The sequence below is a fragment of the Dasypus novemcinctus genome, chromosome 10, assembly GCF_030445035.2.
Source record: "Dasypus novemcinctus isolate mDasNov1 chromosome 10, mDasNov1.1.hap2, whole genome shotgun sequence".
Classification (NCBI taxonomy): Eukaryota; Metazoa; Chordata; class Mammalia; order Cingulata; family Dasypodidae; genus Dasypus; species Dasypus novemcinctus.
The window spans coordinates 108,574,793-108,590,801 of NC_080682.1; the positions used below are offsets into that span (position 1 = coordinate 108,574,793).

At 36.5% G+C, this 16,009-nt stretch overlaps 1 protein-coding gene across 5 annotated transcripts in view; it reads left to right on the forward strand.

Annotated features, from left to right (window-relative positions):
* Positions 1-16,009, forward strand: part of UVRAG (UV radiation resistance associated) — a 402,827-nt gene that overhangs the window by 19,589 nt on the left and 367,229 nt on the right. For all 5 annotated transcript variants that reach the window (XM_058305983.1, XM_058305987.2, XM_058305986.2 and 2 more), the window contains exon 2: positions 10,022-10,139. In XM_058305983.1, the coding sequence (XP_058161966.1) occupies positions 10,022-10,139 (118 nt within the window). The remainder of the gene's footprint in view (positions 1-10,021; positions 10,140-16,009) is intronic.

Genomic DNA, 16,009 nt, shown 5'->3' on the forward strand with positions numbered 1-16,009 from the left:
TGTGTTCATTACACCAGAAGGAAAAATCCCATACCCCCTTATACACCTCTATTTCCTCCCCTTTGTTTTTCTCAGGTTGATTTGACCATGCTTCTCAATTTGTACATGTGAGTCTCAAGAACTTTTTATCTAGTGCTGGAGTGTACAGGCTTTTGTACAAGGAGTTAGCCTTCACATTATGGGTGGTATATTAGTCAGCCAAAGGGGTGCTGATGCAAAATACCAGAAATTGGTTGGCTTTTATAAAGGGTATTTTTGTCTAGTAGAAGCTTACAGTTACCAGGCCATAAAGCATAAGTTACATGTCGCCACATGTTGGGGCAAGATAGCTGCCGATGTCTGCCAAGACTTCAGGCTTCCTGGGTTCCTCTCTTCCTGGGGCTCCATTTCTCTCCAGCTTCAGCTGCTATGTTCTTTTCACAAGGCCAGCTGTAGACTATGAAGTGAAAGGCTCTGTCTCTCACCAGGGCTTCTACTGTGTCTAGAGAGCCATCTCTATTCCTCTGTGTCCTGTGTGTTCACTTCCTGGGCTCAAGCTCTAAACTCTTTTGCCATACCTTTTCTTTGTGAGTCCCCTGCGGACTCAATGCCAAACTGACATGGCCCAATCAAAGTCCTAATCATAATTTAATAAATTAAAAGTGATACCTCTGACAGACTTACTACAAACATAATCCAATAACTATTTTTGGAATTCACAAACAATGCCAAACTGCTACAGGTGGCTTATTCTATCTCTGTTCAGTTATTCCCCTCTGGGCTGAGTGTCAATAAAAGTCTTACTTATTTTTAAAAAAGTCGAAATCCCTTGGTGCAGAAATGGGAATTGGGTAGAGAAAAAGATTTTTAACATTCTCATATTTATGTTGGAGAGATACTCAGAGGTGTATAGATTTCTGTTTTATTGTGTAGTGTCCGGCATATCATGGGTACTAGAGAAATATTGAAATACATAGCTTGTTATGGCACAGTGTGTAGGAGAATGTTTGTGCATGGTGAGAGCTTATTGGGACAGGAGGTAGTACTTGAAAGGTAGATTTAGGGCCTTTGGGATTTATTTAGTAAATTTTGGAAGGACGTCGTTAGGTAAAGGCAACCTGGGGGTAGTTCTGGGGCAAAGAAGAGAAATAATGGAATTGAAGAAATGAAGGTTCTGGGTCAGAATTTCCAAGTTACAGTTTATTTGTCTTGGTAGGTGTCATATATAGATTCTGTCTGAAATCAGGATGGTTAACGTTTAATGCTTTTTAATGGTTGGCACTTTCTTAAGGAATTTATATAGAGTTTGTAATTGGAAAGTATTTTTATTTGCAGAAGTTGATAGATGCCAAAAAGAAAGAAGCTGGTTTTTCATAGTATGAACAGAAATAGTCTATGTCAGGGCAATGAATGCAGAGCCTGGAAAAGAAGTAACATATGCCAGAGATATAATGAAGAAAGAGGTGATCAATCTGGAGGTGAAGAAGGACAACCACCACACCATGGAGCCTAGAGTGATTACAACTGAAAATGGGAGGATTGCATCCAGCATCCAGGTGGAATCTGAGCCTCCTCTTGACATAAAGGTGCAATGGACACAACCAATCCAGTGTCCACATAGAAGAGGTGGCATTGGATTGGGAAAAGTGGACATAATGGACAAAGGGTATGGGGAAAGGCAGGAAGAGATGAGAGGTGGAGGCGTCTTCGGGACATGGAGCTGCCCTGGATGGTGCTTCAGAGATAATCACCGGACATTGTAAATCCTCACAGGGCCTACATGATGGAATAGAGGAGAGTATGGGCCATGATGTGAACCAATGTATATGAGGTGCAGAGGTGCCCAAAGATGTACTTACCAAATCCAATGGATGTGTCATGATGATGGGAACGAGTGTTGTTGGGGGGGGGAGAGGGGGGGTGGGGGGGTGGGGTTGAATGGGACCTCACATATATATTTTTAATGTAATATTATTACAAAGTCAATAAAAAATAAAAAAAAAAAAATAAAAAAAAAAAAATAAAAAAAAAAAAATAAAAAAAAAAAAAAAGAGGTGATCAATCTGGATGGCTTAGAAATGGGGGTATGGGTGTGGAAGATCTGAAAGGCAAAGATGTCTCAAAGGTTTTGAAACTGGATGTCTGAAAAGCAAATACATGTTATATATGTACTCACGTAGACAACTCTCAGGGGGATCAGGCTTGTGTCCAAATCATGATTTTGCTACCTATTAACAGTATGAACATAAGCAAGTCTCTCTACTTAGGACATCAGTTTTATTATCTGAACAATGAGTAAGATGGCTTAGATCAGTGCTTCTTAAACGTAAATGTGCAACTGGAATCTTTTTATAATACAGATTGTACCTGAGTAGGACTGTGGTGGGGCCTGATATTCTGCATTTCCAGCAAGTTCCCAGGTGATGCTGAGTAGCAAAGGCTTAGATGAATGTCAAGATCCTTTCCAGTTCTGCAATTCTAAAATTCTGTTTATTGAAGGTTTCTTTTTCTGTGATCTCTTATACTCCTGTGACTTTATCACTTCTATTTAAATTCTAAATCTGTCTCTTCACTTCAAATTAGAAATGTCTAAATAATTCATCTTCTATTGATAACCACATCACTTTCTTGATATCCCTATTTCTGTTGATACCTTATTTTTATAAATTACTTTATAATTTTTCAGAGATTTTATATCCTTTATTTCATCTGATCCTCCCAGTAACCTATGAGGTAGGCAGGCAGGAAATATCTATATTTTATGGAGGGGAAACAGGCTCAAAGACAGTAAGTGATTCTGTTCACTAGTGAGTGGTAGAACCATCTTGGAGTTCAGGATTATTGACTCTAGTTTGAGTCCTTACCTCTGTACTATCCTGCTTCTGGTAATGGCTTTCCATATATCTCTGCTTAAAAGTTGGTTGCCATCTCTCTGTTTTTTAAAAATATAAATTTAATTTTATTAAAAAATAGATTTCATACACATGATTCACAATTCTAAAAGCATATAAGCCGATAGTGAAAAGTCTTCTTACCATTCTGCACACCAAATATCCATTTCTCTGGGGCTACCAGTAATATCAGTTATATTTTATGCCCTTTTTTTTTTTTTCCTTAAAGTACCAGGGACTGTGGATTGATCAAGGTAATGGAATTTGTTGATTGGCCAAATCTGAATCACATGAACATCCCTGGGGCTGGAAGTAGAGTTAACTCTCCGTAGGACTAGTGTGGGGGGGCACAGTTGTTCAACAAAGGAACTCTGAGGATCCCTCCCCTCCCCGAGATGGACACGCCAAACAAACAAGCAACATAGAAAAACAAAACTAAAAGCTATCCTCTAGACTGCTATTATGATTTAAAGCCATTTTCTAAGAAAATTAGCTGTGTTAAAAACAACTATTTCGTGTCCTTTAGAAGCGTTACAATCTTTATACTAATGATTAATTCTTATTTTTTTTGTAAAGCAAATGTTTAAGTTTATAATGCATGTCACTTAAATTTTGTTTTACAATTTATATTTGAAAGAATTTTAAAAGAAGAAACTAAGATTCATCCTGGCCTGTTCCCCACTGTCAACATTTTAGGTAGCTGAGTTGTGCTCACATTACATCTATCCATCCTCCAAATCAAAGCTGAATAGGAGATTTTAATATTATATGTTAGTAAATATTTTTAACCTCTATGTAGAATGTTTTATAGTGTTCTGATTATTTTGAAAGTGTGTTAATTTTAACTTAAAAATTGAAATCTCCTACTCAGCTTTAGCTCTTGGCATGAATGTTACTGGAGCATAGCTCAGCTGCCTGAAGCTACTGCTATGAAATAATGCACAAAGAGCATTTTATAATTGTGAAAGCATAAATTTGAGTATTTGAGAAAGTTTAAGGAGATTTATTGGTAAGAGAATTGTATGAAATATTACCTAAAAGAGTTTGTGTAAATTTTAATTACTCAGAATGTTTTTATTGCTGGAGATATTTGAGCCAATTTAGATTGTAATAGTTTTTGGTTTTAACTGTCTATAGTTAGCCATTTGAAGAGATGACATGATATTTAATTCTGTTTAGAGAAAGTCAAAAGCAGTGTAATTATGCCAGATGATACCACCAGACCATGAAGTAGTACCACTAGGCTCTATACCTAAACAGTCTAAGGTATGTGAGTCCGAGGGATTTGCTCTAGTCTAGAAGCACTGCTACTACCTTATTCCAGTTTCAATTATTAGGTTTGAAGTACTCTATAGTGTATCAGAATCTACTAATGCCTCTCACACCAAGACCTTCTTGACTGTGTTTATTCACAGTCGTTCTATTCATTCAATAAAAAAAAATTATTTTTGTACCTATTTGTCGCTAGGTATTGATCTAGATACTGGGGATATAGCTATAAATAAAATAAAGTCACATCCTTCATAGAACTTAAGTTCTAGTTGGGAAAGATAGATGAATATTTAGAACCACCCACTTTTGCATATTAGATACAATTAGATGCCACCTTGGTCAAATGTAGATCTTCTGGGGTAAGTGATTATCAGAAAGGATCATTTAAGTTACCCCAATCTCTTTAATACTTATTGGATCTTAGGGGAATAATATGGACCATGGTAGGGGATCTATGTTAAAACCGGTGTTTTTGGCATTGTTACTATGTTTGGACTAGGTTTAGTGGATTTAAATTTTTTCTCACTTATTTAATTTTATATTTTGTATGTAAAATATTTGTATTCTACAGAAGTCGAAACTACATAAGCAAGTATCATAGGGGTGTTGCCTTTATATCTGTTTCCTCCAACGTGTTCCTCTTGCCCCCATAGGTAACCATTTTTCTGAGTTTCTGGTTTAACCTTGTAGTGTTTCTTTTTAATTGTATTAAATCTTGGGGGGAGGAGAGGAAAGGAGATGGTGGAATGTAGGAATGAAGGAAAAGTGTTTTATTTAAAAATGCTTGTAAAATGTTTTATTGGAACTCTTTTGTCCCCCTTCTGCTGACTCTGAAAAAGGCAATGACAGATTTTTAAAAAGCAAACTTTTAGTTTTTGAAATAATTTTAGGTTTACAGAAAAGTTGCAAAATAATACAAAGAAATCCAGTGTATCCTTCATTCACTTTCCTCTTTTGTTCTTATATTACCATTGTACATTTGTCAAAACTAAGAAACTAACATTTACTATTAGCGATACATTACTATTTAACTAAATTCCATACCTTATTTGGATTACATCAGTTTTTTCCCTAATGTCCTTTTCCTGTTCTAGGATCCATCTAGCGTACCATATTGTATTTAGTCATCAGGTCTCCTCTGGTTTATGACAGTTTCCTAGTCTTTCATTATTTTAGATGACTTTGACAGTTTTAAGAAGTACTGGTCAGTGGTCAGATATTTTACAGACTGTCCTTAAATTTGGGTTGGTCTGATATTTTTCCCATGATTATACTGAGTTTTTGGGAAGAATATCACAGAGGGGATATTCCAAGTTTCTGCACTGTAGAGTTACTGGTTTTTTCTTTCCATACTCTGTTCTTTGGAAGTGAGTCACTAAGATCTCATCTCCTGGAGGGAGGAATATCCTACATATATTATTTGGAATTCTTCCTGGCTGCTAAAGCAAATACCGTGCAATGGTTAGGCTTAAACAATGGGATCTCACTGTTTTGAGATTAGGGGATACAAATAAAAGTATCATCAGGGCAGAGCTTTCTTCCAGAAAACTGGCGTTCTGGGTCTGGCAGCTGACGCCCTTGGTCCTTGGCTTTTCTGTCACATGGCAGTACACGTGGCAGCCTCTCCTGGCTTCTCTAGTCTGTTGACTTCCAGCTTCTGTGTTTTTCCTCTTTGTGGCCTTCTCTATAAGGCCTTTAGTAATAGGATTAAGACACACACTCATTCACTTGGATCAAACTGTATCTGAACTAACCTCATTAAATGGCCCTATTTATAAGGGTTTTTACCCACAGAAATGGATTAAGTTTAAGAACAAGTTTTTCTGAGGTCCACAGCTCCAAGTCATCACACTCTGCCCTCTGGACCCCCAAAAAACATGTTCTTTCCACATGCAAAATACTTTCATTCCATCACAGCATCCCCAAAACCTTAAGTCATGCCAGTAAAAATGCTAAGTACAGTCTCATCAGAATTGATTATGGGTGTGGTCTGTTCCGGGGCACAATTCTCTTCTGTCTGTTGAACTGTGAATCCTAGAAATCAAATTGCCTGCTTCCAGTTTATAGTGGTGGGACAGGCATAGGATAAACATTCCCATTCCACAGGGAGAAATTGGAAGAAAAACATGGGTCACAGCTCCCAAACAATTTGAGAACCTAGCAGGGAAACTCCACTGAGGTCTGAAGAGTCATCTATGGATCCATATTTTGTGTACCCTCCCTACCCCCATGCCTGCTGGAGTGACAGCCCCACCCTTTCCAAGTACTTGTGCAGTAGCCATACTCTCAGGACACTGGGGTGAAGGCTCCACTCTTTCCAAGCATCAAGATGGCAGCCAGGGTATCACAAATGCTGGGACAGAGGCGCCATCTAAGCATTGGGGTGGTGGCCAGGCTCTCTGTAAATGCCAGGGCACAGGCCCCACCATCTCTGAGCATTGGGTTGGTAGTACTTCTTGAACAATGGGGCACAATGCTCCAAGTACTGGGGCAGATGGCCTGCCCCCTCCAAACATAGGACATGTTCTTTCTACTTGCAAAATCCACTCATATCTGTTTCCATTTAAGCCATCCAGCTTGTCCTGGGGAATTCATTGAGAACTTTTATAGGAGTTTCCAGTTTGGGGCCTGCCCTGTATTATTTGGTCTTGCCCATTCCACAGGTGTGTGAGCCAATTCATATAATAAATCTCACTATTTACATATACATATATTTATGTATATCCTGTTGTTTCTGTTTCCCTGAAGAACCCTGATTAATATATCCCTCATTTATTTATTTATGAAGTCATTTATTTAGACCAGTATAAATTAATATATACTTATTTTATACTTTGGGTTATAATTTAATACTATGATATTTGCACAAAAATTGTTCCAGTTTTGACCATTAGGAGCTCTTTTAGACTGTTATAAATGTATATACATTTATATATAGATATTTCCGTATCTATTTGCATATATATTAAACTAAACAGTTTATTCTGATACGAAGGGTTCATTCTAGCCTTTCTTCCTCCCTTCTGTTATTTGTAGATTCTGTGACAATGAAAAATCTGACTCCACCATCCTCATCCATTGACTTATTTGTTTAGTAGTCCCTATTGACAGTTTTTTATACTCATTTAAAAAATTTAAATATTATTTGGGCTCTTGATCCAAGTATGCAAATTTATATAAACTAATAAGTGTTTAGATATAAAAGCTTATTCACTAGAAACAAAGAAATAAATGAATGAATCTCAACATTTAACTATGTTAGCTAGTATTATGCAAACTACCATGAAGTTGTGCCTCCGAAGTTGCTGCCTCGTTAGTCAGGCTAATCTCTGGCTTCCCCCACCTAAATACTATTTCTTTCCTTTATTTTTTCATATCTTCTCATCCTGTTTTTTCTCATACTGCCTAGCCTCTGCATTTCTTTTTCTTTTCTTTTTCCTTTACCCTTAAATTTTTTTCCTTCTTTCAAAGCAACTCTTCTCAATATCCATCCACTTTCAAGCAAATCAATTTTGTGAGGATCAAAAAAGCTAATGAGGGGAGCGGATGTGGTGCCTGCTTCCCACATGGGAGGTCCTGGGTTCAGTTCCTAGTGCTTCCTAAAAACAAAACAAAACAAAAAACAGCAAGTAAAACAAATGAGAAAAACCAACTCAGGGAGCCAATGTGGCTCAATGGTTGAGTGCTGGCTTCCCACATATGAGGTCCCAGGTTCAATCCCCAGCCCCCTGTACCTTACACACATGCAAAAGCTAATGAATATTTTTGTCCTAAAAATTCAATTATTTGTAACTCTCATTTTAACCAGGTGAAATAATCTTGTTGCAGATTATCTTTTGTTACAGGTTAATATATTTTAAAGAATAAAAAAAGAAGCTTTATGATAAAATTGGAATGAATGTTAAAGAAGAAGCCACGACATAGGGCACAGGAGGGCTAATATAAATTTACTTCCTTTCACCAAGATGTCAACGATTTACTTGTAAAGAGTTGATTTCCTTTTCCATTCCAGTTTTCGGGAATACTTTATATTTTAATTGATCATGATATAAAGAGAAAATTTACTCTCTTGCTTTTGAAATAAGTAAAGAGCAAAAAGTTATACACCTCCATGCTTTCACTATAGTTCATTAATTTATGGAAGTTTGTTTTATTTTACTTATAAGCCTTCTTATAAAATGTCATGATATAGTCAGTTCTGTTTTATTCACATCAGTGGAGGAAAACATTGCTATCCTAAATATATGTTAGTAATTGACCCCATGACTATTCCATTGCTGATTTTAGAGTCCTCAGTCTTGAAGTCAGAAAGTTCTTAGAGGTGGTTGGTTGGACTAAATTTCCTATAAAACACAAAGATCTCTTTGGCAATATCCGTACAACCATTATAGATTCAATCTCTGATCAAACACTGCATTGTGCTTTGTAAAGCAGTCAGTTCTATTATGATTACATTTGTCATAAAATCGTTCTATTGAGTTGAAGGACAGGTAATTGCTTTGTACTTAGTAGCAGTAGAGGATTGTAAATACCTAATGGCGTCTATTAGAAATACTAACTCCTTTTCTTTTTGTGTTCTTCCCTTCCTTCTTTGGAAATTTCATCCCACTCACATATTTAACTGTTTTTTTTTTGGTCACTATTTGGTTACTTAGAAATTTGTGGTAAAGACATGAATGATGGCAGTGATTAATATAATGAATGATAACTAACCTCATTGGGTTGTTTTGAAGATTAAATAAGATCATGTGTATGAAGTGTTTAGCACACATGGCACCTTTAATAAATGCTAACTGTATAGTGATGGGCTCTATCATCAAATCTCTTCCTGTAAGATTAATAAGGAAGATAACTATAAGTAACTAGAATACAAGGATAAATGAAATAGGATTGATTGGGTTGGTATGTGGATGGGAAAAAGAACTGTTTTCTGGCTGCCTGCACATGTAATTGAAGACAGACTTACCTCAGTAGAATGGACTGTCAGCCTGATGGGAGAGCTTCATATTTTAAAACTGAGCACTTAGTTTCTATTTTAAAGTCTCTGAAAATAATGATCTGATACAGGGAAATAGCTTGTGGGGATGCATCTGATGTGCTCTGACTTCAGTTTTGCCAATATTTTTTCTTTTTTTTCCTGTTTTTCTTTTTTTTTAATGTGAGATGATTTGGTTATCCATTAAGCTTACCTTATATTTTTTTGATTTCTGCTGTTGCTTTATGGAGCTTTTACATTTACAACACTTGTGACTCCAAATAAATTCCAGCATTCTATTGGAGAATCTGTTGGGAAGGAGGCCTGATTAAGAAATAGAGATTGTTTGGCTGCTAGTGAAGTGAGAATTTGCTAAAGCTCACAACAGGTTATTGGTTGGAAGGAGTGAGCAGTGAGTTATTGCTTATTATTTTTTGGCTTTGGCCTCTTTTCTGGTTGTACAGTTAATCTGGCATTCAGACTGAACTAGTGATAGGAACAACTGTATGTAATAATGACTGATTTTCTGTTGATATGAGATGAAGTTTGCATTTCAGCCAGCATCCTTTTGGGAAAAAAGCAAATAACTATTTAGTTTATGTTTTAGGAACTATTAATGCTATTCTGCATGTGTGTAGCACTTACATGACATTTATGCTTTTCAAAAATATATTGTATCTGGTGTCATGTCATACCACAACTCTTTACATGATAGGGTATGTTTCTTTACTATTACGAAAGAAAGGATACTGAGGCATAAATCAGAGACTGGATTCAGGTCGCTGGCAGTAAGTAACAAATGAATGACTGGCACAACTTATTATATTGTGTTTTTGAATTGTGACTGTCAAAAAATTTTATAGGAGGAAAGAGCTGAATACTTCTTTTTCATTGTTATTTTTAGCGACGTCTTCGACATCTTCGGAACATCGCTGCTCGGAACATTGTTAATAGAAATGGCCATCAACTCCTTGATACCTACTTCACACTTCACTTGTGTAATACTGAAAAGATATATAAAGGTAAGGGAATCGGTGGACTTGGTACACACAGATTGTTAATCTCATTTTTATTCTTTTGTAACACAAATGATTCTCAGTGCCTCCTGTTATTTTTGTTTATTGGAAAGCAAAATTGTCTTGCTATATGAAAAAAGCTTATGAGTGGCTGTCATATATTTATATGAAAAAAGCTTATGAGTGGCTGTCATATATTTAAAGAAACATAGCTAATGGATAGTTATTTCAGATAACGGAGCCTTCAGATAACTATTCCTTCATGAATGCTGTGTAATATCTTTAATCTCCTTCCTAACATTTTAATTTGATTATATATGAATCCACTGTCCTATATTAATTTTTACTTTCCTTTTAAATCTAATTATTTTTTAAAATAGTATGGTAAAATAGAGACATAGTTTATGTCTTCTTAGATTGGCAATTCCTTTTGTATATAAGTCATTTTTAAAAAGTGGCATGGTTTCTTCTAATTTACTTTCATTTATTGTACTATGAGTATTGCCATAATGGTAGTTCGAAGAGTAAAAAAAATTTTTTTTCAAAATCACAAACATACTTTTGAATACGTATTCTGTGAACGGCACAGTGATACATTCAGTTCGTCTAGGTAAGATTATATAAGAGGAAGCATGGTTTAATGACAGGAATATTGGATTAGGATTGAAAATACATTGGTACTAGTTCTATAGAGCTCAGCTGCTTACTAGCTTTGTAATTTGGACAAATATCATGGCTTTTTGAACCTTACTTTTCCCATCTATAAAGTGGAAATAATGATGAATTAGGAAATAGGCAAGACAGATTGTTATGAGGTTCAGTTGAGATGACGTGATAGCATTTTGTACAGATGTAATTAAATATTTATTTGTTAGCAAAGAGTGGCATTTTAATAAGAGGTATTTTTGAGGACTTATTTGAATTTGCCTGTGGCAAAGATGATAAATCTTTTTAATTTTAATTATTTTTAAAAAGTCATTATTAAAGCAGTAGTTTCACAACTTTTTTATTTTCTAGAATTATACTACTAGTATATGCTCATTAAAAAAATTCAATCGTTGCAGAAGTGTATAAAGTAGAAAGCATGTAATGTAGAATCTTCCTGTAGTAAATAGCATTAAAGTTTTTAAGGATGATATAAAGGATTCCAAATTCTGTCATCCTCATATAACTTCATTCTTATTTTTCATTCTAATCACTGCATATTTTAAAAATAATTTGTATTAATCTGAATGATTTCTGTTACTTCCCATAGTAAATGTTTTACACTAAGTTCAGTGTAGGTATTCCATATGAGACACTATCTTGGCAGCTCTCCTCTAAATTGTGACTCAGGTGTCCAAGTTCCTTTGGTCTTGAGATGCTATTGTCCTTATTAGCACATGGCCTCTGGCATTGCTAGAGAGAAGATTGCTTGTGAGTGATTTTTTAAAATGGAAATGGCTCACATCAGTTCTACCTCATTCCATTGGCCATAAAGCAAAAGAGGCCTAGGAATGGCGTGCAGCTGTGGGTGCCTACCTCCCACATGGGATGTCCGAGGTTTGGTTCCCAGTGCCTCCTAAAGAAGATGAGCAGACACATGGAGCACACAGCGAGCAGATACAGAGAGCAGACAGCAAGCGCAGACAGATGAGGGAGGGGGGAATAAAAAAGGCCTAAGAATGAAAGTGTTTCTATGAGCCCTGGATGAAATTGAAGCAGTTTGGTCAATATTTGCTCTACTGCTTACTAATTGGTTATATATCACTCGGAATATATGACATTGCCAGAGTATTTTAAATTTTTGATGTGTTTCTATATAATTATTCTTTGATTGCCTTCATAAAAGTTCTGTGGCCTTACTCTAGTGTTACCTCTGATAATAGTAATTAATAGTGCTTAGCACATTCTGGGTATTTGGTAAATGATAGCAATTAGTAGAATTATAATGTTAACAATAATAATAGTTACTTCTAAAAAGGGGGTCATCATGGGGAACTGGTTGATGATCATGATGCTAAAAACTTGTCTAGGGGTAAGAGAGGAAAGTCTGAGACTTCATCCTCTAAAATATCATAGTTGAGTGAAGTCCTTGCATAGGTTCCCTATTGGGACTACATGTTGGGCTACGTAACTTTTAACAACCATAGGAATGGGAAGCAGACATGGCTCAACTAATAGAGCATCCGTCTACCGTATGGAGGGTCCAGGGTTTGATCCCCAGGGCCTCCTGACCCGTGTGGTAAGCTGGTCCATGCGCAGTGCTGCCATGCACAAGGAGTGTCGTGCCACGCAGGGATGCCCCCTGCATAGGGCTATCCCACATGCAATGAGTGCGCCCTGCAAGGAGAGCCACCTCGTGTGAATAAAGCACAGCCTGCCCAAGAGTGGTGCCACACACATGGAGCGCTGACGCAGCAAGATGACGCAACAAAAAAGAGACGCAGTTTCCCAGTGCTGCCTGATAATGCAAGCGGATGTGGAAGAACACATGGCTAATGGACCCAGAGCAGATAATGGGGGGGAAGGGGAGAGAAATGAATAAAATAAAATAAATCTTTAAATAAATAAATAGATAAATAAAACAACCGTAGGAAGAGCTTGGAACCCTTTTCCATAGTACACCTAGTTAATGCCACCTTATCTTATCATGCCTGTGATGACAAATGTGAATAATTATTTCCTTATGTGGCTCTTGGCATAGAATAGAGGACCAGTTAGCTCTTCTCACTAAACCACCTGTCTAGTGGTATTCCTTAGCTTTACCAGAAAGTTTTTTTATTGGAGGAATATATGAAATGTTGGGTTCTAAGTTATGCTTTGTTTTATTTCAGCCGAATTCACAATAGATACAAATAAATTATGCATTTCATTAAAAAAATATTTTTGATTGCTTTTTAGAGCCTTTAACATATTGTTTACATTTTAGGTAGTTCAAATCAAACATCAGTTATCACATCCCCAGAGGATAAAGCTTTGTGTTAATGGATAGGAAGCTAGGTTCTAATCCTGGTTCCCTCTTAAATTAGGAATTTTTATAAAACCAAGTTTGCCTTCAGCCACAGTTATTTTCCCACCCAGGAAATATGGGTGCCCGTTACCTCCTGGAAGACCAACCAGTGTGAGTACCTGTCATCTCCTGGAAGGCCAACCAATTATCAGAAAATGAACTCTACATTCCAAAGTGGTGGTCCCATTTAAGTCTTACAGTTTTAAATATCATGTATATGCTAACAACTTCCAAATTAATATCTCTAGTCTGGACCTTTCATTGAATTCAGACTCTTATATGAAATTGCCTACTCTATATCTCCACTTGGAGTCTAGTAGGTACTTTAGACTTGATATGTTTAAAACTGAGTTTCTGGAAAGCGGATTTGGCTCAACTGATAGAGCGTCCACCTACTACACGGGAGGTCCAGGATTCAAAACCAGGGCCTCCTGACCCATGTGGTGGAGCTGGCCCATGCACAGTGCTGATGCGTGCAAGGAGTGCCGTGCCACACAGGGGTGTTCCCTGCATAGGGAAGCTTCATGTGCAAGGAGTGCGCCCTGCAAAGAGAACCGCCCTGCGCGAAAGAAGCGTAGCCTGCCCAGGAGTGGTGCCACACACACGGAGCGCTGACACATCAAGATGATGCAACAAAAAAGAGACGGAGTTTCTCAGTTCTGCTGACAAGAATCCAAGTGGACGCAGAAGAACACACAGTGAATGGACACAGAGATCAAAGACAACTGGGGGTGGGGGAAGGGAAGAGAAAGTTTTAAAAAAATCTTAAAAAAAATCACTATTAAAAAAAATAAAATAAAACTGAGTTTCTAATATTTCATCTCTGACCCACTCCCTGTATTCTTCCTTCCCTCAGAAAATGGCAACTTCATCCTTCCCTTTGCTTAGCCAAAAATCTTGGAAAAATCCTGGGTTTCTCTTTCCATTATATCTGACATCCAGTCTTTCAGCAAATACTTTGGTTCTATCATGAAAAGATATATGCCATCTGATTGCTTGTTATCATCTCCAAAACACTGTCATTGCTTGGCTGAATTGTTGAAGAAGACGTCTAACAGGGTTGCCTGCCCATGTACCTCCTTCAGTTTATTCCCAACCACGATTCTGTTGTAAATTGAATTTCAGATCATGTTACTCCTCTCCTACTAAATTAAATTTTTGAATAGACAGTGCAGCCCATGGTTTATATATATAGGTTTATATGAAAGCCTGCCTTTCACCTGATCCCACCTCCCTAATTTTCCGCTGATAACCACTCTTTTTCATTTCTTGTTTTATCTTTCTTGAGATTCTTTTTGCAAACACACAAAAAATACAGGAATATTCTTGTTACATTTTTCATTTAATGTATCTTGGAAGTTTCTCCAGATCAGCTCATAAAGAGCTGCTTCTTTTTTTTTCATTGAGTGAATGTACCATAATTTATTTATTTAATCAACTTCCATTGGTGGGCATTTAGGTTATTCCAGTCTTTTGCTATTACGCACAACCCTACATTGATTTTGCAAGTAAATTATTTTGTCTGAGTGCTAGTATAGCTACATGGTCAATTCTAAAAAGTGAAATTACTATGTCAAAGAATGTGAATACTTTTATTTCTGACAAATGTTACAGAATTGTTTTGCATGGGGATTGTACCAATTTGCATTTCTACTTGTAAGGTATGAGTGCCTTTCCCCCCCACAACTTCCTCAACTTATTGTGCTCTTAAACTTTTGGATTTTTGCAAATATAATAGGTAAAAAATAGTTTTGCAGCATAGTTTAAGTTCGTGTTTCTTGTATTAGGAGTGAGATTGAGGAGAGGATGTAGTCAGTGGTTGAGCACCTGCCTCCCATGTATGAGGTCCCAGGTTCAATCCCTGGGTGAGTGAGATTGAAATACTAAAAAATAATCATTTAATGAATGGAATGCTGTATAATAGTCAAATACGCTGCTGGAATCATGTTCTGAAATCTCTGATTGTTTAGTTTCTTTAGATCTTAGCATGAATAGATGGGAAGGCATTTGTATCTAATGGGCCCTTTCATGTAAAAGTGGTCTCAGATGATATCTTTTGAAAATTTGTTTATCAGATGATTTTGTTAAAATTGAATTAATGAAAAGTTAATAAAATTGTGTTAATGATAGTTTATAAAAGTGTTTTTTAGTTTTTAATTTTAATTTACCCTTTTACTAGTATGTCTATAGATGGATTATTGTAAAACTTAAGCCAGTACAAACCATGGGTAATTATCTAAAAATCCAGTTTCTTTAGTTAGTTATGTCTCTCAGAATTGCTTCTGCCTTGGTTGAACAGATGTGTTAATTATAACATATTTCAGTATATCAGTGTACAAGTTTGAGACCAGAGGCCCCAAATCAATGTATCAGCAATGTTTGCTTTCTCCTGGCGTCTGTGGTGACCTCATGCTGTCTGGTGACAATCTTTGGGGTTTCTTGACTTTTATCCCTGTCTCCAGTCACATGGTATGTCCTCTCCTTTGTTGGCTCTTCTGGTTTCCTATAAAGTGTTTAATTCACTATTTAATTTCAGCCGTACAAAAACACTCTTATTTTCCAGGTGTCATTCTTCTCTGAAAGGTGAAGAAATTATGGCTCAAAAGGTTAATTGACTTGTCCAGTGTCTCAAAGCTCCTACATGGTGATTTAGGAAGTGGAATTGTCTTTCGATTCTAAGTTCAATATTCTTTTTTTTTGCACAATGTTACTGAATTTCATTGATAATATTTAGGCATAACAGAATGATAGACAGTATAGGCCTAAGGTTAGCTTGTTAGAAATTACCTCATACTCAGTGATATCTTTCCAAATTGTATGGCTTCTTTGACCTCTCTTTATTTTAATTAGCAAGTACATTTTTAAAAAAGACTTATTTATTTAC